This window comes from Patagioenas fasciata, chromosome 7 (genome assembly GCF_037038585.1).
Source record: "Patagioenas fasciata isolate bPatFas1 chromosome 7, bPatFas1.hap1, whole genome shotgun sequence".
NCBI lineage: Eukaryota > Metazoa > Chordata > Aves > Columbiformes > Columbidae > Patagioenas > Patagioenas fasciata.
Window position 1 is genome coordinate 38,291,755 of NC_092526.1, and position 26,738 is coordinate 38,318,492.

At 41.5% G+C, this 26,738-nt stretch overlaps 1 protein-coding gene across 1 annotated transcript; it reads right to left on the bottom strand.

Annotated features, from left to right (window-relative positions):
* Positions 1-13,627: 13,627 nt before the first annotated feature.
* Positions 13,628-24,808, bottom strand: ICOS (inducible T cell costimulator). Its single transcript, XM_065841174.1, has 6 exons — positions 24,694-24,808; positions 18,924-18,962; positions 17,870-18,208; positions 16,549-16,661; positions 15,847-15,937; positions 13,628-15,347 (listed from the first exon to the last, which is right to left on the bottom strand). The coding sequence occupies exons 1-5, from the start codon at positions 24,806-24,808 to the stop codon at positions 15,848-15,850; spliced, it is 696 nt and encodes a 231-aa protein (XP_065697246.1). The 3' UTR covers positions 13,628-15,347; position 15,847.
* Between the last annotated feature and the right edge of the window lie 1,930 nt (positions 24,809-26,738).

Here is a 26,738-nt window from a genome sequence, read left to right on the forward strand (position 1 = left end):
GCTGAGCGAAGCCGTTGTGTGCGTGTTCTAAGTTACATAGCAAGTCCTGTTCTGAGTGTCTTGACGGTGATATTTAAGAAGCTGCATCTGCAGTTTTCAAAATAGGATGGGTCTTAAATTGTTAAATCGATAAGTTGACACAAACCAGAGGCTAGAGCCCTGCAGAATAAATGATCTGTACTAAGATGTCCTATTGGGCATTACATTTCAGCACAAAATTCTTCAAGGCCTAGTGGTACTTCTAGAACTGAATTCTGGAACAGTGAAAAATATACAGGTAAATTATCTTCTGTGAGTTACTTGTCACAGTACTTGGCAGCTGTGTATTTGAGTTCTTGCAGACTGCTGTTAGGTAGGAGCATTTCAGGTTGCTGCAAAGTATCATTCTGTCAGGGGGTCACAGTGACCAAATTGCCTATTTCTGCGATATTTCAGGTGTGTTTGTCATGTTGTTACTTCCCACCAGCTGGTAGGAGAACATGCTGTAGGAAAACAGGAATCAAAAGAACAGCTAAGTACTGACCCAAGAGGTATGAGAGAAAGCAGGATAACATGACAAAGGCAAGATGCAAGAGCAGTGAGACAGGATGGGGGATCACAGCAGGGAGGTTCATGCAGGGAATCTGTTAGAAAATCCGGGTGTCATGTTGTGCAAATAGGCCAGCCAGGGAAGTACCTTTGTACCAAATTAGCATGGCGAGGAAGTGATGAAAAAAAACTCCGCAGCCGGTCCTGCTAATAAGTCTTATCTCGGATCTTGAAGGGCTTTAAACAGTTTACTTTCCATGCCTGTAGAAGCCATTTGTGCTAGTAAATCAGAAGTGCGTGCTCCATATCCTGTTACCTTCAGATCTGCCTCAATAGCCACAAGCTGTGTAATGCCAGAAGACATGGCTCTATCTTAAAAAGAAAAAAAACCCTGAAGGTCCTTTTGATCTGAATTGAATCTCATTCAAGTCTATATATTACCCTTATGTCTGTGGCACACAACACACGCTTCGTGGCCTTGTTCCATTGCATTCACACCGATGTCCTGCGGTTTCCTTGTCATTTTTTGCAATCAAGTCACATGAAATATATTATTGTCTACCTTGTTCTGATAATCTCGATACCACATTTTCCTGTTGCACAAACATCTTTTTCAGGGTGATTTGATCTAAAAGTTTAAAGCCGGCAGAAAGGAAACAAAATGTGAGGGTTCTTTTTTTGAAAACAACCGACTTCACCACACTGAGAGCTTGTTCTAACTGGTGCATCCTCAGTTTAAGTATTGGGATCAAAGCGGGGTAAAGGAATGAAGTATGGAATTGGACCGTATCTTCTTACAGCTCCGACACTGTCCAAACATATGGGTTACTTTGATTTTAATTAGAGTAGTAAATTCATGGCCCTTGTACTCCCACTCAAGAAAATTTCTAGTAACTGGCTGTGGTCACCGCACTGTTCTTCACTTCTCTCAGTTAAAAAACGTGACACATTGCCGCAGCTAAAACCCAACATCCATTAGTTGTCCCATGATGGACAGGATGAGTTAAAACAGAAGCAGCTCTATAATGCAAGTCTTTTGGTGAGTTTTGGCTGTTCATTGGAGGCAGCATTGATGTCACTGAAATAGTGCTTCAGTATAAGTGTTTCTTGAGTCACCTGCGCTGAAACTGGCAACGTGTGTGTCAGTAAAGCCTAAATCAACTTTGGTTTTTAGTGATGTGAGCACGTTCCCCCCTCCCCCATTCTAAAACTACATTGAGACTATCGGCTGATAAAATCAGATTGAGCCTTCCTGAGAAGAGAGCCTAGACGAAGACATCTACAGATCTCACTTCATATGAAGCCTTATATATACAGCCATATAAATTCAAGGCAGCATGTCCACCACAGCAGCTTTTCCTCTATTTCAGCTGAGGTTTATGTCTCCTAAACAGCATATGGTAGTTTCCCCTCAGTGACCTAAATGTGCACATGTGAAGGGAGAAACTACCATCAAAAGCAGCAAATAAGAATGGGGAGACATAGGTATGGTTGAACTAAATCTCCTATAGCTGTGAGTAGTAATACATTCTAGGTCCGGACTGCCCTTAAGCAACCAGTTGAAGCCCTTCAGAAAGCAGCACTGAAACCAGCCTGTAATCATTGCGGGTAACACCTGACAGCAGGACTAGAAATCCTTTGCCTCTGCTCTGGGCTCCATTTTCTGCCACTGCCTTAGAGCTACTAAGGTCTTAAACCTTCTTCTACAGTCCTCCCCTAAGGAATGGGAGAAAAGAAGGGAAAAAGGGAAAGAAAATAAGAAGGGAAGAGCCTTCCTTTTACCAAAGGGGGCTATGTGAGTGTGTTAGATATCAGAAGAACCTTGCAAAAGGTTATTAACAGATGTAGGCCGGTGACATTTTCAAAGCAGATGGAGTCATTAGAGTGCAGAGAACAAGGTGCCAAATGAAAGATTACTGGGTAAGAACATTGGCTCTTTTTATCTTCAAGAATTATAAAAAGTCAATGACAAACATGGACACGGTTCACATGGTTGAAACTGCTACAGCTGTAAAAGGAGTAAAGGAAACAGAGAAGAGGGAATGTGAGGTGTGTTAGACCATGTGAGACATTAGTGTTACCTACTGATGATGTGTTGTTGCAATAGCAAACAGTGAGTGAAGTTTGCAGCAAGTAAATGGCAGGTGAAGTAGCTGGGGTGGCATGCTAAATCAGCACCTGGGTGGAAATCTCAAAGCATGTTTGGACAGGGATGCTTTCAGGAGACAATATAAGCGATGAGAGCTTCTGCTCTATTCTATCTAGCGAAGCCCGTGCTGGAGTTCACCCATAAATCATGAGCTCAGGTTTTACAATCCTGTCAGTTACAGCCTTGAATCTCTCACATTCTTGGAAAGAGGATTTAGTGGAAATACACTGTCCCTACAGCTGGAACAACATCCAATAAACTGCTTTTCAGATCTCCTGAGGGAGGTAAAAAATGGGCATAATTTATGCTGCACTGCTATTATTCATCCCTTCAGGAATTATTGTTCCACATGAGCAAAGGTAGGACAGGTAGGCTAAGTTGCCTGAGATACTGCTGAGCAGTGAACAGATGGCTGGAAAATCTCTTAACCGTGCTTAAATGTTTTCCAGGGATGGAAAACTAGCCCTTATTTTAAGTAATTCTACTGAGAGGCTGCTCATGAATTCTTCTTCACCACAGAGATCACAATATTTCTATCTGGTGCAGATACATGGACATCATAGAGCAATGGCATGTCAGGAACTTTCTAGACATGGGTTACGCTCCATACACCTTCAAGGAAAGAACAAACAGTGTTTATTCCTTATGAAAGACAATTTGCATTGAGTTCTTGTGAATTATGCTGACACCAGAGATATAAGGACAAATAAGGCCATGATAACATTCCTTCTTGGTAAGGTAATGGTCAAGCTAAACCCTACATCATCAGAAAGCCTTTGAATTTTGAGTAAGAATAGTTATTGGTTGTGGACAAAGTTATGAAGATCTTTCCGTATGCCAGAAGTATTGCAGGGTATGTCCTTCAGTGGGTTCCTGATTGCTCTGATGAATGTGATGTGTGTAGGGCACATATCTGACAGCTTGTCTCAAAAAAGCTCTACGTTTTTGAGAAAAAGTCTAGAAATCGCCAAGCCTCGTGTAGCGGTAGGACATTTTGAATAATGTGGATCCTGTGCTCTCAGGAAGTGTTTGCGTCTGATGTATATAAGAAAAGGAACTCTACAAGAAAAATAATAATTTAGTTTCTCTTACGCATGTGCTCCTAAACCCTTTAGAAGCGAGGTCGATAGATGTGGCGCCCACCAGTTGTGAGGAAGAAATAGCTGAGAGAAAAGATTAGAAACTTTCCCACAGGTAACAGAGACTTAGGTGAAATGTGGCTCTCAGTCACCGTGGTTTTGAAGTGTGTGTCAAAGTCTGAGCTAGAACTGTTTCAACTCTTACTCACCCAGGTTAGCAGAGGAGGTCCCTTCTGTGTTGCCTATCATCAACTTTTTACTGCTGAGAATGACATTGATTACATGGATTTAGAATACGGTGTGTCTCCCTAGCAGGGATGTTGGAACCAGCATTCACTGATTAAAGTAGGGAATCTGAGGGCAGGAATTTCCTCTGCAAGGGTGCAGAGCGACCGCCACTGTTAATAGGTCCAGGTGGGTAGTTTTTGAGAATGTTATGGGTACAAACCATAGGAGAAGTTGGCTACCCAGGAATATGGACACTGCTCAGCTCACTTGCACTTTATGAAGATACTTCAAGATGAAGACATTTTTAGACATATTTCCCTGAAACTGGATCTGGTGACTTGCTCATCCCGTTCCAAGAGTAGATTAACATTGACAAATCTTACTAAACAGCACTTCAGCCTGTGGTGTAAAATTTTTGCTGAGTCCATCCAGCACTTCGAGACCACCAAGGGCAGTGATCTTTAGACTTAACAGGTACTTGGCAGGCTCACATTCCTCCTGCTCTGAAAGAGATAGCAATAAGTTTCTTTTGTTCGTATCATTTGGCTTAGGCAGTGCCAGCCATTTCTGAACTGTAGAGGAGTAAGACTTGGCTTTAGTGTCTTCATACACACCTGTCTTCAGAGAGTAGCTCTTACTTCAGCCACTGGGGAGTTTTCAATGTGATTCTGGTATTTCCTCCTTTGAGGAGAAGACCTTAACTGGTACAGCTGATGGCTGGGTACCAGGTGCGGTATCATTTTTCAACCTAACTATTGCTTAGTCAAAAAAAAGTAATCAAAGAGACAGAAAAAATTTAGCGTTGGGGTCATTAGCCTCACTCATCTCCCAGCTGTTTCTCCCCTTCCCTGTTTTTTTTAGAACCTTTTGTTACTCGCACTATTTATGTGCTTGCACATCTTTTTCAGAATGCCAGTTGGTGGTTTGTCAAGGTTATTTTAAAGCACTTTTCTAAGACTGCGGCCACTATATTTTCCAAGGAGGAGTAGAACAGTGTTATTCCCCACCAGGTGCAGAGCTGTACAAGAAATTCCGAGAAAGCCACATTTCTCTTCACCCTCATGACATGCACTCCTGCGGCAGGCTCAGCTTGAAGAAGAGGTTGCTACCAGCTATCTTGATTCAGATCCAGTTGACTTTTTTCCAAAGCTAAGCACCTACCAACCTGCAGAAGGAAGCCATACTCTGAAACTAAAAGTCTTGGGGACAGAATCTGTTTTTTGTTGCATCCTGAGTAGTCTCTGAAAAGAAATTTGACAGGCCTGGTTTCATTTGGTTGCAGTCTGCCATTGATCCTGGGTTGTTTCATCAAGAACTGTGCACTTTAGGTTTGTAGAAAATCAGTTTTTCACTGAAGTGAAGGTATTTTGGGCTAAGTACATGGCAGTCAGATTCCTGTGTTGTATGTATTCGTAGAGGCACTTCCATTCTCACCACTTTCACAAGCAGAGTCCATCAAACCACCTACAATAAGTGTGCTTATTTTGTGGCTGGGAAACAATCGATCATCACTAACGGCAATAGTCAAGGCCCCACAGAAATTGATGAAAGAATATCAACAAAGCCATTCTTCAGACAAAGGTTGCCAACTATCATAACATCGCACGGTATTTTCAAGTAATGCTTAGCATTATGCACCCTCTTTTTTATAAAGGAACTCCTGGGTGCTGTGACAATGATGGTAAAAGGATATTTCCATTTTCACTTAGTGCAGGAGATAGATGTAACCCTTTTGGTGATAACCCTCTTGTCAAACCATTTTCTTAGTCTGCTTAAGGGCTTGTAATTCTCCTTTTAGTTTCCCTCAGACTTAGGTTTCTCACAAAAAGCAGCAGTTACCTATTCTTTTCAGGATTCTTCTCCTGAGGACCAAGCTGTACTCGAGAACAAACTCCTCTGAACTGCCCAAATGAAGAGATTTTCCTGAGTAGCACAGCATAAAGCAATCCCCATGACACTTATATATGCCTTTCCTCAACAACTTGTACACATACTTTTTCAGTCTTGCCAACAAAAACTCTAAAGAAGTGGTTTGTCAGGAGCTCATCTGTGAGTTCTCCTGAATTATCACTCAGGGAAGGGTTTTGTTTTCTTTGACACCTCAAATATCACCAAATCTGTGTCACAACTGAGGTAGGAATTTTGCAACTGATGTGACAAGTTGCATCATTCTAGATTAGCATAAGCAGCAATAAACCAGGCTATGAAATACATTTGTATAAGTAATGTATAGAGCAGTGTATGTCTTTGGCATGTTACTGGCACGTTTTGAAGAGACACCTCTTCACCCTTTTCAATGTCATATAGTCACATGATGAAACTAAATATTCTGGGGGAAAGTGATATCAGAAGAATTTACTAGCATCTTTTCACAACACTGAATTTACGGGGGATTTTATTGGCCAAACTTCCTGCAAAGAAAAATTTTCTACAGTTTGGTTGTTGGTTGTTCAGTCGACTTCACCAGTTTGCTGTGCTCCCATTAGCGTACGCCTTCTTTCTGGTTGAACTGATTAACACACTCCCTTTCTTTTCCAAGGGTCGTACACTGGGTGGGAAACCCTGAGGTCTCTTGTTTCTGCCCAAGATGGAGCATTTTCATTGTGAGAAATAGGAAGTTACATTTCTCTTCAGAATGACAAATCTCGTAGATTTTTAGCTATCCTGTAACCTTTGCTCTGATTCCCCAGGAGGGCCATTTCCTCGCTGTTTTCTGATGCCTTCTTTTGTATATGTGCTAGAGAGGGAATGTAAGTTTGTTACCTCCTCTGACAAATGACATGAGGGAGAAAAGGCTTCTCAGAAGGCATGTTTTAACTTTGGCAACTCCAGATTAATTTGAGAAAGTGTCGCATTATGATGATTGATTCTGAGGTATCCAGGAAGGAGGGTATAGGTTGGTAAAATGCTAATAATACATTTCTTTGTTGGGTTTGAGCTTGTAATAAAAGCATGTGCATTGATTGTTTCCCCAAAAAAGAATATTCCTAGGGGCTAGAGGCCACAGTAGTTGAGCTTTCTTTAAAAAAGCCACAGGCACCCTGTCAAATTCTGGCATTCACAAATGGTCCAGCCAGTGTGCTTTAGAGATGCAGAGATAAACAGAAATAATCCGTGCCTTATTCTGGTAACAAGAAAATTGTGTGTTGGTCTCATTAGCACGTATCACTCTGTTTTGCAGGTGACAAAATGTGGGGGGAAAAATCTGTTAAATTCAAAGGCCATGAGTTTCCCTATAGCAACTGCATCGCCATCTAAAAGCGAAGGCCCTTCTTTAACTCTGCCCTTCAATACATGACAATGCTCAGTGTTCTCTTTGTGTGAGTTACACAACAACCCCTCTATCAATGGGGTTGAATATGTTTGTCCATCTGTGACGGCTGCCTGGGGGAAAGTGCTGTGTTTCGGGTCTTTAAAAATATAACTCTGTGCCTACCCATGCAGAGACATACCAAGGCTTTGTGCTGGTAAGGCTCTGAATACTGTTTCCCTATTCTGAAATTCTTCTTCTCCTTTGTAACAGAAGATTTCCTCATCACTGATGTGATCTCTTTCCTGTTGAGGAATCAGGCCCACGTCAAAATACAAACATCCTGCTGGCTGCAATTGAGAACTGTGCTCTGCAGATCACAAGTTTTAACCTTGGGGCTCTGACACCGTTCTGGAAACTCTGCTGCGTCCCAGGCATTGTGCTCTTAGTGCCATAGTATTCCTGCCTTCGTAAAGGACCAACGTAAAGAAGTTTCTTCATAATGGCGAAAAAAACAACCACGTGGCAATATGCTTTAGAGCCTTCAGATCCCATGTCCTAGGGGATTTGTCAATATTCACATGCAAAGAATTTGATCTGTGAAGCAAAGGCCCACAGGCTTTACTTTTATGCACAGGAGATTACCCTCCCCAGCGCAGACCGCTCAAGTCTACATTGTCTTTCCCCTCATGAAACTGAAATAACTGTTAGAATGGTGCACTATGAAAATATAGCTGTCCAACTTTGTGCTCATAAATCTTTTACCAGAGCTGGTAGCCATTGTTCATCCTCAAATTAGTAATTCTTCCCATAAAAAGGTATCTCCCTGTTTCCTCATATACTCAGAATTGTAAATAATATAATTTTCAGACATTTCCAGATCTTTTATTTGGAGAATAAACCAGAAATGATTGTTTATATGTCATCCAGCACAGACTGATTATAATAATGTATGTATGACTATGTGTGTATATACAATAGTCATTATATACTCTGTATATAGTATTTATCTATATATAAGACACTGATTATAATGATTTCTTTATCATGTGTAACCCTGGTACACATGGGTGGCATCAATACTGAAGTTTTCAACCATTATTCAACCCAGTTCTCAGAAGCCAAAACCGCATATGCGTCTAAGCAGTTTTTAGAACAGCGGTACTGTCTACAAGTAGGACATCTCAAAGGCCACCCTGAGCTGTCTACATCCTTCTCACCCAGACAGAACAAGGAGATACCCACAATCATGGCTGTGGTTGTATAATATCTGGTGTTATTCATTTTGCTCACTGAGGACATCTTTCACATGTGAGTAATGTACTGAAGATCTACATATACCAGGATGAGAACACTCTTGGACTACGTGTGAGCACCACACATTAGAAACCAACCAAACAGGAGCTTTATTTCATTGGGAGAAACAATCTCAATATTGACCTGCGCAGGATTTTGAAATTATTTGATGTTACTGTGCATTGACTTTTTACACCAGATTATCCCAATTCCTTATTTTTGATCATTCTTATAATTGTGCACCGTGACATCTCCAGTCAGTGTAAGAGATGGTTGCAAAACACAGAGTATTGACTGTGTTATCCTTAGTCCACTCTATGCCCTGTAATATTCTCATCCACAAAAAGAGAAGGTGTCTAGTGGACCCACACTGCAACATGCAAGGAGCATGTCATGTGGATGCAGCAAGGCTCTTCTCGGTGACAACCAGTGATAGGACAAGGGGTAACGGGTACAAACTAGAACACAAAAGGTTCCACTTAAATTTGAGAAGAAACTTCTTCTCAGTGAGAGTGCCAGAGCCTGGCCCAGGCTGCCCAGGGAGGTTGTGGAGTCTCCTTCTCTGCAGACATTCAAACCCGCCTGGACACCTTCCTGTGGAACCTCAGCTGGGTGTTCCTGCTCCATGGGGGGATTGCACTGGATGAGCTTTCCAGGTCCCTTCCAACCCCTGACATTCTGGGATTCTGTGATTCTGCGAAATAACTAGAGCAGAGTATTGTTATGATGGGGACTGCTCTGTACAACAGTTCTGCGCAGCACCCGTATTGTCTGCGCCTGAAGTGGACTCCAGTTGCCCTTGATACACCCATCACAACTTGTACGTTGTGGTAAAGAGGTTTTGACATGTAGTTGTTTGTAGCCAAAAGGTGGAGGTCAAGATCAAAGCTGGATGTCGGTTCCCTGTCAGCTCACGTGTAATGAGGACACCCTCACTGTGGCTTCGCAGCACACGCAGAGGTGGCAGCTGCGGTGACACCTCCATGGCTGCTGCCACCCAGCCTGGTGAGTACTGCCCATTTCCAGCAGGTGGGGTTCGGAAGATGTGTAGAGCTGGGGAAGGCTTTTGTGATTTCATTCTATTCACACTGTGTGTACCAGAAGGCCTGAAAGGAGGGTCAGGGTCTTGCTGTACCTACGTGGCGTAAAGTTTACTCACTCATCTGAGGAATCTCCAAATTAAAGGCAGAAGACAAATATGAAGGAGCAGGAGGGGAAGAATGAATAAATATAATTTAGCTCCTTCAATTGTTTGTTAGGGGAAAAAAAAGTGAAAATATATATGTTATTTGGCAACATGACAGACTTGTAAGAAAGAGCTCATCAATTCTATGCTCCTCAGAAATACTTCAGCATGTTTGATAGATTAAGTTATTTGATCATCAAAGTCTCAATGTGCTTAGATGAAATGCAACTTTCAAAAAGGGATTTACTTTGCAGGGTTTCAGTTCCTGGAAGCTGCGTGGTTAATCATTCCTTTCAATATTACTAATTTTATCTTGGTAATATTGAAATTAATATTCTCAAAATACAACCAGTCTTGATAAAAGATTCTGACCTTGTTGCTTCTGTGAAGATGAGTCTTGCTGAAGCTGCTGATTTTGGTCCCGGGTTGTCATGAGGAGCTGGCTGGGTCTGTTCAGAAGGCAAACTGCTCACAGCAGCACACGTTTGCTTTGAAAACAAGCAGGGAGAGAGTACCGTCTTCTAGCAGATCTGCTTACTCTGTGCATTTAGGGTTGTATATGCTCAGTTTCATTATGAGAATATTTAATTTATTTCTTGTTGCTGGTAGCCCTGCAGAGCGGTGGCACACTGAGAAATGCTCTTTTGGCTGGCCACGTCAGCTGAACTTCCAAACAAGGGCTTGATTCTCCACACATGAACTCACATTGCTGTTATTTTTATTTACTGCTCTTTACAAGCATCGTTACCTGTGGCACGTATTGCAGCCCTGTGTGAGGATCCGAAGCGCTGCTCTCTGTATGTTCAGTGGACTCTCCTGGAGTTACCAGCAGATGAAGGTGTCAGCAGAACTGTGCCATAGGCTCAGATCTATGGGTACGGAATCAGAGACCAACTGCTTTTCATGCTCTTTGCATTGTTTTTCCACCCTTTTTGATGTAGCAGAGGAAACTATGTGTTAAAAGTCTGTGTTGGGAAAGGAGCTGGTGTCAGAGACTTTGCTGCTGCCACTTAGCCAAGTGCTTACTACAACACCCCCTGGTTCACTTAGGCCCAAAAGAATCTTGATGAGCACGTTGTGTCATTTTATTTTGTCTTGCAAAGAGAAAATAATTTGGTTGAGTAGACAAACACAAGCACCTTACATTTTGTGGCGGAAAATAGCCAGCAAAAGGTTTGAGAATCCCAGTTCCACGTTTCCTCCTCCAAAATCTGGCCTGAAAAGCCTATGCAGAGTTCTCATACTCCATAAATTATGTTCAGTTAAACCACCATCTTTGAAAGTCAATATACTCCCTGTTGCTCTCATGAGCTGGTGCTAACATCATTTCCACTTTTCTCAGTGTTTCGGACATTTTTCAGAAGAACCCTAGGGCAGCAAATGAGCCTTCCTTCTCAGCAGGGGACAGGGAGCACCTCCTTGCAAGTCTTCGCACGATCCAGGCATTAAATCCTGCCCTTAATTCTGAGAGATAGCAACAAACTCTGTAAGCTGCAGTGAAACTCGTTCCTGCAATGCGTTGGGACAGAGGGTGAAATATCGCTGGTGATGGATTTGCCAACAGTGTACTAAAAACTGGGAGGACTGATGCGAGATTTAATGTGTGGAAGATGTTCAGTATTTCAAAGTTGTTAATGTTTGCAGTTTTTAAAAATGATTATGCTTGATGTGTGCAGCAGCTAAATCTTTCTTGTTGATAATCAGAGCTGATTTATCTCTTTTTAAAAATTGATCTCAAGCCATACAAGATCTTATGACTCCCAGGAGGAATTAAATAGCTCAGACATACTCATTTAGATGAAGTTCACCCCCTGACCTCTTCTTCATATCTCCAGTTCATACTTGTCCAGTTCATTTTGCCAGAAAAGCTGTTTAATCCTTCCCATTCCTCCCTCTTCTCCAACCAACCCCCCGCCCCAAACTGAACTCATAATCGTAGAACATAAATACAAACCTCAAAATTTCATCTCTCAAGGAAATGGGAATTTTTTATGACAGTGGGTAGACTGCTATAGCTGTGATGGGCTGGACAACTCGAGGGACTTGGGTATATCGAGTGTTTCATTGCAGTTAAAGTCAAACCAAAGGCAAACACTTGGATCCATCTCACCAGTAAACTTTGTATGGGCAGAAGTCCCCACTAACTGATTGAATTTACTTTTAACTGACCTGTACTTTTCCTGTTTTGATTATTGCTGTGTTCTTCCACATGGCAACTTACAGGTTCACATGCATGAAAGACTCTCCACATGGTAAAACACTTTATGAACAGCTGTGTACATCTTCAGTACGGATCCTCATTAATTTGTTTGCTTTACTCCAGTTTGAGAGCCTCTTTTCCCCTGGCTTTAAATAAACTTCGTAAAAGTTTGCAAGAAGTATGATAGAATTTAAAACTACTTGAACTTCGAAGTTAACAAAATACCTGTAGTAAAGGAAAATGTCCCACCATTTTTCATAGTGTCGTTTCATTCCCAGTGTTACATATTAGGTATGAAATTGCAATCTTAAATCTAATCATTAAACCCCAAGACCATCCAGATTTCGGTTCATAATTCAGTCTGGGAAGATAAGCTTGCAAAATACAAATTGCGGTTTGGATTTCAAACCATCTCAAGATATGCAGGTGTTCAAATTATTGTATTCTTGTCATTTATCCTTCCTTTAATTTTGCAGTAGCGATAGTTGTCATCCTTAACATCTTTCACCTGTTCACATTAGATCATACCACCTGTTTACCAAGATTAAGTTTGCTCAAGTTGTCAATTTTCATTTCAAGTCTTAACCTGCAAGGAGATTGTGAGCAGTTCTTTGTTGTACGTGTCTATTTGGTTTACTGACTTTGTGCACTCCATACTGGTGAGGACTGGGAAGATATAAAGGGCATTACTGGGTGTAAATACATGTGGGGCAACTTGTAGCAATGCTAAATCGGGTAGGAAGAAAGCATCTCGCTGATACTGAATCTTATGCTACCTGTTGTACAACAGAAACTGGTTTTACATGGACACTATTGTTGAGGATTCAGCCCCTGGAAGAGCTCGAGCCAGAATTGTTTTCCAGTCATATTCCCCATAAAGCAATTAGAAGACAAAGAGAGGGACAGGCTGTGGAACCCCTGTCATGGACTGTCAGAAATTGTAAGATTTCTGTTACAACCCTAAACAATTATGTAGCAGAGAAAACATAGGTTGTGTCTTGTAGTTCATTTTACCCTCAAACCTCTGATTTCCTGGGTGTTATTTGGATGTTACTCATGCTTCTGCTCGCTCTCAAAGTGGATTTTGCAGAAGACTTGACTGAAATGTTCTTCCCCCACACTTCCACCCCTAAAATGGTCTTTTCCCCAAACTGGGAGTTTCCAAATAGAGTCTTTACTTTTTGAAATGCTGACTTGTTAGAATATCAGGCTTTTTATTTATTCTTACTTACTTCTTTTTCATTTTATTTTAATCCTTTATTGTCACACAGTCAATGTACTGAGTTCATGTTACTTTTTTGCTTTTTTCCTCATTCTGCCATCCTTTATCTTCTTCCAGCTCTTTTTGATTTGGAGGTATTGAAGAATGGCAAAAAGAAACTGAAAAAATATCCCAAAATAATCCTGAATATTATTTGTATATTGCATAAGGGATTAAAAGAAAGGAAGAAGAGATGGCACAATAAGAAAGAATAGTTTCTAAGGAAAAGAAAAAGAAATAAAGGAAACTAACAGATCCAAAGAGAGTCATCACCTCACTGCATAGAAACAGATTCAGAATTTTGGTTTTAACTTTTTAAACTTTTTTTTCTTTTTTTTTTACTTAGTCATTTTCCTATTCCCCACGAAGACGCTGCACAGGTATAAACTGCCCTGTACTCTCTCCTCATTGCTCTGTGGATTTTACAGAGCTGGTTTCTCTGACCCTACATGTATGCATGCATGAACTTTGCTATGGACACGGGGCATAATGAAAAAATGTTTTATTAAGAATAAAAATCTTTTCCCAAAAAAGAAAGCAGTGATGGAACTTGAGACTTCCAAGAGCATTGTTACAATGAGTAGAAATCATTTCTCTCTCCAGAGTAGAACGTGTGTATTTTGAACTATCTTGTACAGACTTTCATTATCTGTCCTTTATCCACCACCATCTCAAGGCAAAGTTCAAGTTTTTCCTTCTTTCAGAAACTCTTTATTCCTTGGATTTCCTTCTCAGTCTGGTGAAAGGTTCCAGGGAATAGGATTCTGCACTCTTACGTGGGATCCTTAAGCATTTTCTCACAGGCAGTAGAGGGTAGCTATCCTCACCGATAATTTTCAAAAGTAATGATTTTCAAAGGCAATTATTTCACCAATACTTTTAAAAATGGTAAAAGCAGTGTATTTGTGGATGTACAAAGGAGGGTTTTGGTTGCTGGGGGGTCAAGTAATTTGGCAAAAGTTACATGGCAGAACAACAAGAAAGAATGTAATGTTCCTCAACACGCCCAGGAGCTGGCTATTTAAGCAGGGTACCCACTGTGAAACTGACAGTCCCCTCTTCATTCGGTGCTTTACTCATTTCCCCTTTGCTTAATGTCATTTTTAACAATTTGCACCTTCTCTCTGCAATACTCTTATGAGTTAAGGTGTTTGCTGAGGAAAACCCTGTTCTTGACACACCAGCTTCTGTCCCCTTTGTGCCTGACAGTCCCCGCTTGCCCTCTCAGATTTGAAACCAGCCTTGTGTTTGCCAGACAAGCAGGCTGTGTATCTTTCACAATAGTGTCCTCTGATGGGTATTTGGTTTTTCAATAGATTACAGAGAGCCTCAGAATCAATGCACCACTCTGCTTCCAGCAGCCAAATGGTGTCTGGCAACATACCCAGCCTGGAGTCCCACTTGGTCATTTATGGTCAGAGCTTTGCTGGATTTCACAAGGATTGATCATTTTCATCTATATTGAAGGCTCAGAGTAATTTGAGGCAGGTCAAGTAACCCCTGAACCCACTGGGGAAGTGGTAAAGGTTTCATGTCAAACCGCAAGAGGAAGAAAATCGCAATGCCGAGTCCGTGAATGCACTGGCCTTATGGACCACGTTGTATTTGTGCTGCAAGACACGTTAATAGGATGTTTGAACAAAAACAAGAAACGTGATGCGATCCTGTGACACTCTCCCGGTGTGGAGCTAGGAAGTCTGACAGTGAGTCGAGGGCTAAACTTGCCTTAACAAAAGGGCATGTGCAATACATCAACAGTGCTTCATGGCTGTGCCACAGGGATTGCCATTGGAGGTAGTCATTTCTGTTTGTCACCAGTGGAAAGTTTAGCATAAAGGAGACTGTGGAAAATAAAAGTTCCCTCTGTAGCTGCACTACAGGAATCTACTCTCAAGCAAACTCAATACATTTTCTTCAACTAAAAGCTGATGTCTTTAACACATAGTACAAGTCAGTCAGGGGGTTGGGCAGCGTGCCACTGAACACACAAGGGTAGAGCAAAAGGCAGCTCACAACAGGACGGCGGTGGGTGTCTCAGGACCGAGCACAGGCCCGTCACGAGAGCTCAGGGAGGCTGGGAAAGGTGAGGAGATGCCCATTTCCCATTGTCCAGATTCAAGTAGCTGGAAACCTCTGCTGCTAGAATTTCCATGCCACAAGCAACGTACACCTGGAATAGGAATGGAGAATTAGTTACATGCAACCCACCTGCATCTGAATCAGTCCAAATTCTGCTTCCATTCTGTATCCCAAACTGCTTCTGGCTACTATGCAAGGGCTTAAGTAGTTAGGAAGTTCCTCATCCTCTAAAGTTTATTTGCCAGTAACAGTCAGTAAATCTAACAAATCACTTCCCCAGAGAGATTCTGGGTAGCACGCATCATCTGAAGAATCTGAATGGAATAGTTTCACATCTTGTCCTCAAGCATAAGATTATTACTTTGCACTGACATGAAGCAGTTGCATTTCTAGGAGCCATCCCACCATTCCAATTCAGAAACTTCATGGAGATTTTGCTTTTCATTTCATCTTCCTGACACGCGGCAGCATGAACTACAAGAACAAGCTATTGTAACAATCTCACCCACCCTAGAATCTATTGGAGACACAGCAAGCAGCCCTGTGCCTCCCACAGATACAAGGAGAGGTACAACCAGGCTTAATACAACCTCAGATTCTTGTTTTCTTGGCTTCATTCACTGCCGCCATGGGCATGTATTCACTGTTGTACTCATGGGATTTGGATTCACACTGGCGATTCTGCAAACAGAGAAAATGCCATGAATGTAATTTGTGGTCGCTACCTCTGCCACTCCTGCACGTGTTCTTTAAGTAGGGCAGTTACTCTGACTGTTTGCAGTGGGAATATTAAAGTCAGAATAGGCAGGCACTCCTGTAGAGAACTTGGAATAAAACAAACTGAAAATGAAAAACACACATTGTCCAAAAGAATAACTAATGTCCATGGCCTTTTTTTTCCCCTGAGCCAACGAGTTCTTTGTTTAAGTGGTTTTGCTCCAGCACAGAGTTGGAATTGCTCCACTGATGATTTGTTTCCCCCTCTTGAAGAAAACAATCAGGTGAATTGCTTACCAAAGTAATTTTGCTGACCTGTGCAGCATTTCTCCTCTTTTCTTTGATTCCCAGCCCTTAAATCAATAAACAATTCTGTCTTAGAAAAATTAAATCTGAGCTGCTGTCATAAATGACTGAATTCCAGTGGTAAATTAACAACTCCATCTCTTTGTCAAAAACCGCATCCCATGCTGAGTGAGTATGTACGTGTCCCACCCTCTAAATCTCATTAAATCAAGTTCCCCATCCAGGACCCTCGAAAGGAAGGTTGTGTAGAATCTCACAGACTTGCTCACCTTGTTCCTTAAGCAACAGGCTACGACGCAGCAAATACAGGAAATCATGGCAAGCGTGATCAGGCCAATAATGACCCATGACATGTGCCCCAGTGAAATGCAGTCTGCCTTATCTGGACATGGGGGAAAAGAGGTCGTTACTGATCATTTGCATTTCTCCCCCTCCCAGGGATAACTTTTCATATTCTTTCCCCTCTTCACTTCATATTAATAAAAAAGAAAAGTGAGCCCTGGAGAAGGGTTTTGTTAAGGTGAAAAGCCACCTTGGAAAAGTGTATTCAGCAGTAGAGAGAACATTGTCATTTCCCAGAAGGAGAAGTGAAACTCTTGGTACAGAGGGTGAAAAGTGAAGCCTGAAAATAAACAAAGCCAGGCTTGAGAGCGTGATGGTATTTCAGACCTAAGCAAAGCTTAAACTTACATTCAGTGAGTACTGCGGGTGATTTAAAGGACAGTCTGGTCAAAAGAAGGGTGGACTTCGACAGTCATTTTTGGATAGCAAGGCAAGCTGAGGGATACAGAATCACCCTTGCCCAGATCTGGGAGAAAACATAGGGCATGAAACATTTGGCAATAGCTCTGAGCATCTGGCTATCCGCATAAATGGAAATGGACAACATTGGGAAACACTGCAGACAAAAAAATATGTCACAGCTTGATTCTGAGAAGCTGGTTTATGTTCTGAGAGGGCTGAGAGATAATTTGACCCAACCACATAATTTTAGCCTTAGCGTTTCAGCTTCTGTCTTTGCTTAGTCCTGGTGTTGAGAGATAGGAAGAAGTAGCAAGGGAAGGACAACAGGTAGTACCGTGTTGCAGCTGAACTATATGGAGAACCAAGAAGGGGTATGAGCAAAACCACTACTAACTCTTTCAGCTTAAATACCAAAGAGCCACCAAGTGAAAGGCAATTCAAAATTAAAGCCTGTGCAGCAAATCTTCTCAAGTTAGTCCAAGCCCTTCTCAGTAAAAGCCCAAAAATTCTCAGCAGTTGTCTTCTGTTCTGCTTTAAGAAGGCTCTAAAGCTGAAGGCCTGCTTCAGAGAGGTGAGCATTGCCTTCTTCACATCAGTGTGGCGTCAGAGTTCCATTTACCACTATTGGCACAGAGTTTTGACAGCTGATTTTTGTTTTAAATATGCAGGGATCACACTGAGCGGTCTGACAACACAGCTCCACTGTTACCAGCCCCATGCTAAGTAGTTTTAAGCCGTCTTGGAAATATTTGTGCAAACTCTAGCCACATTTTTCTCTGCAGCATAGCTATGTGCAATGTCCACTTATCAGTAAACTGAAGACAGGGAAAAGAGAAGGAAACTTACCTTGGATGTACAAATAGGTTTCTTTCAGCCGGCAATCTCTATAAGGAGGGGGTAAGAACATCTCCAGGCAGTAGGTATAAAGGTCGATATGCTTTCTTTCCAGATTTTGAAGAATGAAAGTGGTGCTGCTAGTTGTATGCTCAGTCTGGCAGTAGGTGACGTTAGTCTTGTGGATAGTGTTCTCCTTGCTTAAATGGAGTGCACAGATCTCCTTCTTTTCATGCCCTTTGAAGAGGGTCATGCTGAACTCGCTCACATTTTGAGGATTGGGGAATGTGAACTTGAAATTTCCATTTTCAAATTCCACCATCACCTGGGAGTCAGAGACATGAGGCTGCTCTGAAGACATGAAAACAATAAGTACAGTCACTCACATAGCAATGAAAAGAATCCCTAAAATATTAAGAAACTCACGTAAACAAAGCAAGTGAACCATGTACATATAATCCCTGCCTCAGATTGATTGTCCTATTAATAGATAAAACAATGTGTGACAAAATGATGATAATTATCTCCATGGTGCATAATCTGCATCCTAATGATGTTGCTGAAAACTTAAAATGCGATGTGAACCCAAAATTCCTACGTAAGAGCCTTAACAACGAGACATATCTTTCCCTTCTAGAGCAGATACCGGTTTGAGGCATGATATAAAGTTTAAATCAAATTAGATGGCTATAGCACCTTTATCACTGACATAACAGGAGAAGTAGAGACAAATGTCACTTTGTGCGTGTACCCACACACAATGCAAAAATCACATTTGACCTTCCCAAAAACTGTCTGAAAAACTCAGATGTTCTGCAGCTCTCATTTTGCAAATTTCTTGGAGAAGAAAAAGTAAACTGACCAAGGGCCTCCTGCTGCCTCACAGTTTGACTTTGTCAAGTTCGACTTTGCCACGTCAGCAGCCAACAGCATGGTCAGCTCCCTCAGGCAAAAATGTGTTAACGTGTATTGTAAAAATGCGACCACTTTTTTTCTTCAAGGGCAGTATTTTCTGCCCTAGGATGACATTTAAAGCCATGAACAAAATTATGCAAATGTGTCTTACCTGTATTTTTGCATGGTCTTGGCGAGCAGCTGTCAACTCCTGAAAAATAGAATATTGTTTCCTGTTTAAAATTCAAGCAGAGAGATGCAGGAACAGGGGCTGAGCTACGCAATGGTAAGATGCCAGAGTATTTTCGGATTTGTATCATTAGCCTATCTGACCCTCTCTGTGCTACACTATAAAATCATATGATGTGATAAAAGCACAAAATATAAAAATCAAAATAGAAAGAAAATGCGTTGAGCAGGAATTAATAGTGATAGCACACGTAGCATTTATAAAACCTTGAAAACCTCTGCAAAGTAATAAATGTATTTCATATAATAAAGGAGCATACTTTTGAGTTCTCATGAATCCCAAGCCAGCGTTATGCTTTGTTTCCAGACCAAAGCACTCACTGTGATCTGCGTTCACTCTGTTCAACACTGCACCAAAACATCCTAGAGCACATCTAGGATTAATATCTGGAAGATGCTCCCAAACATTCAGCAAGAGAAGATTCAAGCAATGCATACAGTTTTGTTCCTTTTTCAGTAGCGACTTTTTATCTTCATGACTGTCAAACTTCACCCAGTCCATTGTGCGTAGGCAGCCTCCATTACAGGAGACAGGCACATTTTTAATAATTGTTCTGGATTTGTTTTTTAAGCTGCTGCCTCCACCACCACCCACTATGGCAGTAATGAGAGTGAAATTTCCCGGCTGTACCTGTATCTGTACCTGTATCTGTTTTTCCTATTTTCCTATTTTCTGGTAGCCTGAGTAGTTTCTTCAGTGGCTGCTTAGACTGAAATATACTCTACATCAATATTTTATGATACTAAGGAAATACAGGTCAAATACTTATAGACTTTGATGCGCCATCCTATTCTTACTGTTCCATGGCAGTCTACATCCACACACAGTAGATCCCAAACAATGCCAGGTATTGCACAGATTTCACAGTATAAATGATCTTTTTCCCAGGGCAGCTGTTATCTGTGACATTCAGCCTACATATGCACAAAACAGAGGATTATTCTCATCTAGGTACCTTTGTATGCTCTCAACTTTCTGGACAGAGGCGATTTTTGAGTGTCCATGCTTTTTCCTTCTTTGAATTCTTGCTCCCCCGGTTACCACCACTGGGGAGGGCATTGCAGTGAACAATACTTTTTTAAAATACTTTTAGTGTGACACATAAGCTAATGGGCTCTGGAAGACACTTTGCAATGCTCAGTTGGAAAGCAAAAGAAACCGTTATCTCTCTTTGATTGATTTACCCTCTTCCTGGTTATCACATTCTTCCTGGTTTACTGTGCACAGTCAACACCCTTATCTAATTCTGTGACAGTTCTAATATCTGTACTCCTCTCAGGACTATTACTTAAGTGTGTGATAACAGACAAGGTATTTGGCATCTTGTATCATTGGTGTGAAGATAAGGCACAATTCACCAACCCACAGTGAAATGGAGCTCCAGATTCGCTGAAGGTGCAGATACAGAAAGTACAAGCCCTCACAATGGTATATAGGATAAAAAGCTGAAAGCAAAGGTCAAGTAAAGAAACAGTTCTTGATGACTTGCATGTCGCGTGGTGAAAGAAAAGAACTGCTATGAGAACAGCCTTTGAAATAGAGGTCTTTTAAAATGCTCTGTAGATTGATGGCCCATAGTTGGGTCGCATAAACCTTTAAAATTAGGCCCAACAGCAGACAAATTGGGAAGGGAAGGGAAGGGAAGGGAAGGGAAGGGAAGGGAAGGGAAGGGAAGGGAAGGGAAGGGAAGGGAAGGGAAGGGAAGGGAAGGGAAGGGAAGGGAAGGGAAGGGAAGGGAAGGGAAGGGAAGGGAAGGGAAGGGAAGGGAAGGGAAAAAACGGGTGTACTGATATAGCAGAAGCTGAGGAACATGGCGAATATGTAAGCTGACCTGGTCCTTTTGAGAAGTACTGTCACCTGAGAGCAGAGGCAGATGTGGACTCTGGCAGGGCAGCTACAGAGCCAAGGGGTCCCACATAGTGCCGGGCTACTCTGAGCACTTAAACAGCAGCTTCATTTCTTTCTTTGTCTCTGAGAATAGTTCAGCTTTGCTGTTAGCTAATGAAATTGCCCTTTCATACTGGATGATTCAAAATGTTTGGTAGAGAATGTGGTTTTAATCCTAGTTTTTAATGGAAAAGGGTAGAGATGTCACTAAGCATGCAGTTTATGTGACCTTGTGGCAAGCTGAAAGATCATTTTGAATCCTCTCGGCCCAGAAGCCTTAACTGCCTATTTTCAAGAAAGACTCAGTAATGTATTTCTCTGAATGAGCATTTTGGTAAATGTGATGCAATTAGTACTCCTCTGAAACAAGTGGCCATACAGAAGACTATGCTCAGCATAGCATAAAGGGAACACATTTTAAAATGAGATTAACACTGCTTGAGATTAAAACACAGAATTGCCTATGTGGATGACCACAATGGGTGACATCTGACATGAATTTCCAACTCACTAGCTATTCTGCATCAGCTCCTGATGTGAATGTGTGCACTGCGTACTAAAGGTGGCTTATTCCCCCTTCCTGTGCCTGCCTGCGGTTCTCCTGGGCCCATTTGTATCGGTTCATTCCAAGGGTAATCCTGTGGATCTGGAACACTCTGTGGTTAACGGCCAGACACATTTGGGATTTCATTTGCCAAGCTACAGCCAGACTAAATGTCCATTTAGTGGGATGGGAGATAGGAAACTGGGTTTAAACATCCAGTGGTATTCAGAGATTCACTCTCTAAACTTCCCTGATACTACCTCCAAAAATATGTGAATAAAAGACTACATCATGGTATTGTTGGAAATGAACAGAAGACTTTCATTGGTTCAGTAGTAAAAATGTTTAGATTTGGCCTTAAGGTTCCTTTTTGGTATTTTTTATAAAAGAGCTAATTCAATTGCTCGTGAAGGTTTTAAGACAGGAGGAAACAAATCTTTGATTTGTTTCATAGCCATGTCACACTGTGGACTTGTGAGATTGTTCCTGGCTCGCCTCATGCGAAGCGGAGTGTCAAGAAAATATTGTGGTTCAGACATGAATCCAAGAGATGAACATGTATAAGAAAGTATCATCTTGCTATGTTAAACTATGAAAATGTGTGTGTACCTTCCCATATATATGTGTGTTTACAGTCATGCACATTTCCACCTCCATTTCACCTTTACTGCAGTGGGAAAGCACTTTGGCAGAGGTTTGGGGATTTCCACAGTGTGCTTGGAAACTGAAGGCCAATGGAAGGTGGGTTATTTTCATTTTAATAGAATTGCGATTTTGAGCTTTCTAGTTGCTCCTTGGCAGACACAATGCTATTTGCAAACATCACCAACACATTACACATTTTGGCCCTAACAGAAGTTTAAAAACCACTTTTGATTCATTTTAAAACTTGGGGCTTAGGGTAGAGGGATAGAATACTCTTGTTCAGTTTTCTTGCTGCTAGTCTTATCTGCCCCAGCTCTCAGAAAACTAATTAGCTGATAAAAAGAATGAGCATAATTTCACTGGCATGTGTTTACTTCTGAAGATGAGCAAGGAGAGTGCAGACCCTGCCTTTAAAACAAACACATTTGTTTTGTTAATACTTTGACCTTTCAAGGCATTCTGAGTGATGACACTGTCAATGCAGTGTCATTAGTCATACACCTCAAACGAACATGTTCCTATCTTTTAAGAACTAAGGATTAAGAGAGGAAAGTAGTGCTTCTGGGTAAAGAAAGTAATGGGCATAATTGCTCTAGGAAGCTGTCTATAATCTGAATTATTTCTATGATATAACATAGGTTGTGAAGTGCAGAAGCTCATCTAAAATATACCACCAACACAGCAGCCATTGTTGATAATATTTCAGACACCCTTCTAAGAAATGACCATGATTTCCTCCGGTATTGACAGTCGGAGACCTGTGGCTGAACAGTGCGAACACTTTGCAAACACTGGCGTGCAAAGGCTCCTGTGCCATGTTTCATAGCAAGGGCCTCAAGTGCTATGGGGTTCTACAGCTCTGTACCCCAAAATCCCATTGCCTGTGTTCCTCTACAGGCACTGCAGAGGCACCATGCTCTCTTTATTGCAACTGGGTTATCAAATCATGATACAGATATACATATGGATATCAGCTTCTGTGATCTATTTACATTGAAAAAACTATCCATAGATCACAAGTAGGCTAAAAAAAATCCAAACTCAGAAATTACTCTGCTTTTACTCCCTGAAATTTGCCATAGGCTTTGGCAGCACACTCTGGAGTGCTAGCTTGTTCTTTAAATGAGAGTAACATGCCAATGGGTCTTACATCAAGCTAATCTTTTACAGCCCTTTTGTTTTTAGCAAGAATGGTAATAATTAGTACTTCTAATGCTGAAAGCACTGTGAGGTAAAAAACCTAAGAAATTCTTTCTCCTGCCATCTCCTCTCCCCAGGGCACTGTTCAAATTCTATCCTGCATATCTCAAGGAAGGGAGAAAGAAGGGAGAAATGCCAGTATCATATAGAACAATTAAAATTGCAGCCTATTTCTTACCACAAGGAATGGCCTTTTAGATGGCTCCAGCCACATGTGAAAACATGCTGGGCAAGTATATCTACTAAATTGACTAGCTGAGAAATATTTAACAGAATTCATAGGATTTTTTTCTTGGTAGATTTAAGAATAATTTTTCAAGGAGAAAAAGAGCAGCCTGTGTCCCTTTAGAGATACTGATCACAATCCTCCTTCCCTGTGATTTCACCCATCTTTTCAATCTATCTGAAACCTCAGTGTACTCTTGCTGTATTAGTTAACCTTCAGAAGGGTAACTGCATTGCCTAAAGAGCTGGAAACTGTTCTTTATTTAAATGAAAGCTTAAATTCTGGATGAAACCTCAGGAGTAGTTAAATTCTACAGAGGGACTTGAAACCCATCCTGTATCACCAGAATTTCAGAAGCAAATGTATTCAATAGCTCTTGGCATGACCTTCAAAGAACATGTTGAGATGGTGCTTAGTAACTGTGCACACTAAATCTCAAGTTTTGCTTCTATGATGCATCATACCAAATCCTTGGACAGTAAATGTATGGAAAAAAGGATTCTTAATCAGATATTATCTGTATTTCCATGCTGGCCTGGCAATATGTAGGTTTCAGAGAGGCTACAGGTAAATGTGAGCTCTGGTATTTTACTTTGCGTAGATGTGATAAAACGCTGAATCTTGTAAAACGCTACATCCGTGTTTATGGCTGGGGTGAGATCAGCGCTGTCACCGCGCGCCATCTCAAACACAGCATTAGGAATGCTCCGCTTTCTTTTTAAGTCAGTTTGCATTTCAAGCCTGCACCAAAACCATCTTCCATACCATATACACTTTTCATAGTCTAAAAATTCCCTTCCCAAACAAGATCAGGTTAATATCAATAACTTGGCTTCTCTTTATTAAGCCATTCACCGTCATGCTGCCAAAGACCTTATGCCCAGCAAGAGAAGCTGCCTGGAACACTACAGCTAGAGGGTAACACTGAACAAGGTGAGCTAAGGAATATAAAAAATGAAAACTTGTACATTTTCGTTTCAGAGCAAATGCCCTGCGCTGGCAGGAATTCTCTTCCCATCAACTTTAATGATATTAAAGTTGAGAGCGGTCTTTCTGCAGCTGTTTCCCTTAATTACCTCTATTCCTCCAACCCCTTGCTGTTATGCCTCATTTGCTGCCTCCCGCCATTGCGTGGATTATATTCCATAGAGACATCTACTGCAGGGAGAATAATCCAAAATGCTACTCACCGTACAGGGCTTCAAACTGAAAGCAGAGGACACAGAAAGCTACAGCAACCGACTTCATGCTTGCCTGACACTGACACCAGTCTTCTGTCTGCTGTGAGGATGGGGAAGAATTCATGGGTAGAAAAGGAAGTGGTTTGTGGGCAATGGGGGAAATTATGTGATGATAATCAGAAGGATTTTGTAATTTAACCCCTGACTACGTTGTAGCTATGTCAGCATTAGTTGTCGCCCACACCTGCCGAGTTTACTACGGTTTTTTTTTCCCATCTTGCAGTTTGCTGTCACAGACGGGAAGATGAACAATTTTCTGACATTATGTTCGATGTTCGCTTTGGCAAAGCCTGTTTCTTGTTAAATCTATCACAATAGAGGCTACAATCACCTACAGTACACTTCCTGCAGATGGCCCATGGTCAGCAACTTGTTTTTTAACTTAACTTATAATACACGCATATTAGCAACAGGTGACTCGGTTTGTCCCCACCGGTTTCAGCTGGCCTTGTGGAACTGATGGTCTTGCTTTACACAGAAACCGCTCGTCAGTAGGGTAGGAGCCTCTCGTGAGTCCTGGTCCTGGAATTCATTGGAAGAACATATCCAAATTGCAGAAGGATCCCCTCACACTGACCTCAGACCTCCACCCTGGAGGTCAGGCTTGTTCTGCATGGACATGAGAAACTTGACGCAGCTCTGTGAGAGGAGGAGAACTGACCCAGGGCCCTGTGGCCTTAGGTTGAAAGTTTCTCTCCTTCCCTCTCCCTGCTTTTGTGCAGCACACTCTATTCTGACCTGCTGTCCATCTGTGCTCTGGGAATGGCTTAGAACCCTTTGGGATGACATGTTCTACAATCATTTAGAAGTGGCTATTTATTTATGCCTATAATACTAATTTTAGCAGAGATAACAAGCTGGAAAAGCAGCTTCTAGATCATGTTTAATATATTAGATGCAGTTATTAATAGCATTCCTGACTGCACAAAATGAAGACACAAAGGACTAACAGTGGTGCCTGACAGACACTCTGGGATTGAGTCCATGTAATGGTGATGCAGTGGTACCAAATAATTTCTGAATAACAGGACTGGGTTACAGATTGACTCCTACTTTACACTGTGTGAAAAAATCTTCATGTCTTGCTTTACTCTTCCTTAAAAAGTGATTAATTTCTTTCACTACTACTGCTAAAGATTTGTTCACATGGACATTGGCAGGGAATTTTACTCTCTTCAAATATTTGCAAACCCCTGCAAATCTTTGCCTTTTGTTAAATTAAAATCAAACCTAAGCCTGTGCCAAGTCAGGATTTGATCGAAATTTTCAGCTCAGGTCTCCGGAGCCAAACTTAACCAACTCTATACTAGAGAAAGTTTCTGCAGTAGCCTTTTAATTCTGAAGCTCAGGAGTACTATATGGAGATTCAAGCAATGATAAAGCTTAAAAAGATACATCTGAGTCCTGAGCTTTGCCTCTGAAGTTATGACCCACATTGGGACAACCGACTGTGCTGACAACACACCACAGACTGGGCGCCTACCAAACCCACCGCGGGCTGGGAGGGCCAATAGAGATGAAGGAGAAGGTACTTCTTTGAGCAAAGTTTTTGCTATTTTATGAGAAAACAAGCTTTAAAACAAATCGGTATTGCTAGGGTTCAAAAATGTGTTGTTGTTCTTAAAAACTATTTTGCCAGGAAAGTAATTTTGATAGACAAAAGGGGTTTTATTTAATGAATATAGTAATTTTGGAGCAACTTACTCCTTCCCTCCCCTCTCTGTAACCTTATCAGTTACACCAATGCAGAGATGATTAATACACATCTATTTCCCTTCTGGGGTAAGAATAGCTACCAGTGTAGCTTGGTTGGCATAGATCTCGCTACAACAATTGCTGCAAGTCTGACTGTCCAGTAAAGTTTGTATTTGTCCTCTCTTTCTCCTGTCATTGTAGCCTCAAGTCTGGAATTACTCCTTCTCTGCTTTCTGGTAGTTGGGATTGCTCGAACATGCTGCTCCCTTTGTTTCAAAAGGGTTCAGCCCAGGGTACAC